Source organism: Canis lupus, chromosome 8 (genome assembly GCF_011100685.1).
Source record: "Canis lupus familiaris isolate Mischka breed German Shepherd chromosome 8, alternate assembly UU_Cfam_GSD_1.0, whole genome shotgun sequence".
Taxonomy (NCBI): domain Eukaryota; kingdom Metazoa; phylum Chordata; class Mammalia; order Carnivora; family Canidae; genus Canis; species Canis lupus.
Window position 1 is genome coordinate 489,703 of NC_049229.1, and position 4,330 is coordinate 494,032.

Consider the following 4,330-nt stretch of genomic DNA (forward strand, 5'->3'; position numbering starts at 1 on the left):
TCGGCAAGTTCCCTCCCTACTGTGGGTCAGTGCAGATTCCTTCAGAGAATCAAGCCCCATGCATCCATGCAACTTCAGATCTTTGGACCAAAGTTGTCAGAATGGGTACACACTTGAACATTGTGTGCTCACTAAGTGCTACAGTTGTGGGATTAGCTCTATCCTTCATCAATATCCATTTCCAGCAGCTCCATTCCTTGTAGTTTCATCGTTCAGACTAGGGATCAGAGCTAATGCACATGAAAGAACCAAGTATAGTGGTTTATACTTAACATACCTGTAGGGATGACACAGAGGAGAGCCGCTGGATATTGGACATAAGAATGAGCAGCCGGTCATCTTGGAATGAAGGATATATCATTGACAAATGTCACCTAGAATAGAAATATTATAAAGAAATTAATATGATGACTTTGCAATGAGCTATTTGTGTTGTGTTTCTCCTCACCACTCATGGGACCCCTTTACTGAGTCTCTTGAGCTTGAATGAAGCTGTGATGGTTCTGTGGATATAAGAATGCCAGTTGTTTTCCCAACCACCACCAGCAGAGTGTGTGTGGGAACATCTTCCTGAGCACCCAGGCGATGTCGTGAGGTCTCGCAGTCTTTGGCTTGCTGCTGCTTATCATTATTCTGTGACTTCTGTGTCTTCAGGGGGCTCTCCTGGGGGTCCTATGCCTGGAGCAGTAAAGGGAACATGCAGAATTCCTGGCTGCAGCCCCAGCTGAGTAAAGTTCACAGCTTCTCCACTGTCAGGGTAGACAGGTGATGACAGCAGCCACACGGAGACACACACACTTCAGAATGTTTCCGTTCTCAGGTTCCCACTGCTTCCTTCATGCATGTTGCATGAAGCCATTTCTTAACAGCTACTCGAATTTGCCATCCCCATGGCTGACACAAGCCTGCTGGGCACTAGTGCTGTAAGGCTGAGCTCCATCCAAGTGCTTGGCATGAGTTGTGGGACACATGAAGAGCTAAACACATTCTGGGCAGGCAAGTGCTGATGCCACCAGGGCCACAGAGCTGTGCGGTCTGAGAGGGGACTTGAAATGTGTACAAACAGATGCTAAGGCATGGAGAGAGAAACTCATGGGGTTTCACATGTATCTACATGTGCCTGTACAGAGGCAGGGTATAATCTGTCATCTCAACTTTTTCTGATAGTGAGTGTCCAACGTTATGTTTAACCTCAATAAAATTATGTGTTGTTAAGGAATTGTGCGATGTGCATATTTGTGAACTCCCTGGACATCATCTGTGACTTTGGTTTTTGTGTTTCTGCATGTACCACTTTCCCTTCTTGAGACACATTTTGCTTAATCTGCCACATGTAAAATTCTTGTTATTTGGAAAACAAAACCAAAACAAGAAACAACCTTCTCAGGTACATCAGTGTCCCTGAACATAAATTCTTCTGTGGGGGCTTCCTTGATCAATTGGGAATAATTTGAACACACTCATCTTTTTAACAAATCCTTTAGACAACTTTTACTTTCTCTTTTTTTCCCATTATTTATGAACATCATTCAGTAAGGAGGGCAGCTTCTGAGTTCATTTATCCTCTATCTTCCAGGAGAATTAGACTGCTTTGCATACAATGAGTATCAATAAGTGTGTGCTAAGAAAGTATGGAAGAGCAAATAACTCTCCTAACTTTACAGCCCCACACATGGAAACTGGAAAGTGCTGAGTAGAGTCTCCACTTGCTGTCTTATCCAATGCTTTCTTGTTTTTCCATAACAGCTGGCAAAGATTATGGCAAGAGACAATGACAGCTACCAGCAAGTATTCATCTTGGTGGGCTTTTCTGACCGTCCTCAACTAGAGATAATTCTCTTTGCTTTTGTCTTGGTCTTCTACATCCTGACCCTCTTGGGCAACAGTGCCATCATCTTCTTGTCAATCTTGGATGCCAGGCTCCACACACCCATGTACTTCTTTCTTGGGAACCTTTCTTTTTTGGACCTCTGCTTTACGACGAGCATTGTCCCCCAGTTGCTGTGGAACCTTTGGGGTCCAGAGAAGACCATCACCTACCATGGTTGTGTGGCCCAGCTCTACATCTACATGGTGTTGGGCTCAACCGAGTGTGTTCTCCTAGCTGTCATGTCCTATGACCGCTACGTGGCTGTCTGCCGGCCCCTGCACTACACTGTGATCATGCATCCACGTCTCTGCCTGCAGTTGGTGACTGTGTCCTGGTTCTGTGGCTTTCTAAATTCCTTTGTCATGTGTCCCCAGACCATGCAACTCTCCCGATGTGGGCACCATATGGTGGACCACTTTCTGTGTGAGATGCCTGCTCTTATCGCCATGTCCTGTGAAGACACCATGCTGGTGGAAGCATTTGCCTTTGCCCTGGGTGTTGCCCTTCTCCTGGTGCCCCTTTCCCTGATCCTCATCTCTTACAGCATGATTGCAGCCACTGTGCTGAGGATCAAGTCAGCAGCAGGGTGCAAGAAAGCTTTCAACACCTGCTCTTCCCACCTGATGGTGGTCTCCCTTTTCTACGGGACCATCATCTACATGTACCTGCAGCCCGCCAATAGCTACTCCCAAGACCAAGGCAAGTTCCTCACCCTCTTCTACACCATCATCACTCCCAGTATCAACCCCCTGATCTACACGCTGAGGAACAAGGATGTAAAGGGGGTGATGAGGAGGCTCCTGAAGGGTGAGAAGGGGGCCAGGGAAGCCTAAGTGAGAGGAATGATTTCTGGGGTCATGGATGCTGTTCTGGAGTCTGTCTCTTGGATGTGTACGTGATGATGTGGAGAGTGAACTTTCAGAGTACAGTGAACACAGCCAGACATGATAATTTTGAGTGTGACCTCATCCCAGGCTCTATGGATGTGAAATGGTTCCCTTTCATTTAAAGGTGTACTTGAGGAAATCTCTCCTTTACTTGCCTTTTATCCATCTTTGGGCTTCATCCACTGGTAGCACCAATTCAAAGCACACAGTCTACAGATTACATCATGAGATATCAAATAAAAGCAAGACACCAAAAAAAAATAAAAAATAAAAAAAAATAAAAGCAAGACGCCACTAGTAGCCTCCTCTTGAAACTCCTTTATTTATGACTCTGGTGGTTTTCAGAGGTCGTTGAGACAACATCAGTCAAATCATAATACTCCGTCCTAGACGTAGGTTGTTTTTTCTTAAGTGAGGAGATTCCTGTTTTTGTTTTTGTTATTTGGCTTTTTAAGTTTTATTTTAGTTTTAGTTAACATACAGTGTTATATTAGTTTCAGGTGTACAGTATAATGATTCAACAATTCTATACATCACCCAGTGAGTGCTCATGACAATGGGTGCCCTCCTTGATTCATTGCATCATTAACTCCAGGTATGGGTTCTAGGCCGCTCTGTTTTAGAAATGATTTCTAGGTATCACTGATGATAGCAAGATTTGGAAATTATTGTTTTCGAAATAATTTAAATCCAACTCCTTACATCAACTAGGAATCCTGGTGTAGAGCATGCTGAATGTATGACCATCTTCACTGGACATGAATCATGCTGTAAACAAAGCCTGGGAGACATCACCCATATCTGGGTCTGGAATTGATTTATCATCTTACTAGTATCTCTTGAAGTTCAGCATTTCTAATCTGTATTATAGGGGAGAACATCCTCAGTTTACAAGATTGTAGTAGAGGTTAAATGAGGTGAGAAATGTCAAGTATGAGGCAAGTGGATCTTCTATGTGTCCTTTCTGTCTGTATACCACAGCCATTATCAGTCTTTTCCTTTTGGAATAGATTTAATTTTATTATTTTGATCTAGTTTTTAATGAAAATTGCCTTTAGTATGTTCTCTCCCAATACCTGCAAGGTGAAAAATGCTTTCTCTTAGGTATAAGAAACACCCTTCACTTACTTCTTTTATATTAGGTAAATACATTCCCTTTTACCCCCGCAGAGGACTTTGTTGTTTTCTTAGTACCCTAGTATAAATGTGGGGGGTGTGGGTGGTAGAGACTCAGGTAAGTGTGCTGATTCATTAGTAGTAGAGAATATGAGTTCAAGCTGTTGGGCTTATGGTGGAGGTGACATCTATGATAAAATACCTAGCTGGAAATGGAGAAATTATGTCAAAGTCATTCAACAAAATGTTCTGGATATATTGAGAATAATGTTCAATTCATTTGCTTCTGTCATCCTGCTATATTATAAAGATGATCCCAGGACGTATGGAAGGATTTTTTTTTTTACTCCATTTGCAAGTAATGTGTCAGAACACAGGGAAGCTTAGTGTCTGTCAAATATTTCCTACTTCCAGTTGAGCTATCCAGCTCACCAGCTGCCTTTTGTTATTTTAGGTT

General features: G+C 43.0%; 1 protein-coding gene across 1 annotated transcript; it reads left to right on the forward strand.

Annotated features, from left to right (window-relative positions):
• Positions 1–1,758: 1,758 nt before the first annotated feature.
• On the forward strand, positions 1,759–2,703 carry OR2W11 (olfactory receptor family 2 subfamily W member 11). The gene is given in 1 exon segment (NM_001388806.1): positions 1,759–2,703. A coding segment is annotated over 1 exon segment (945 nt).
• Positions 2,704–4,330: the final 1,627 nt, after the last annotated feature.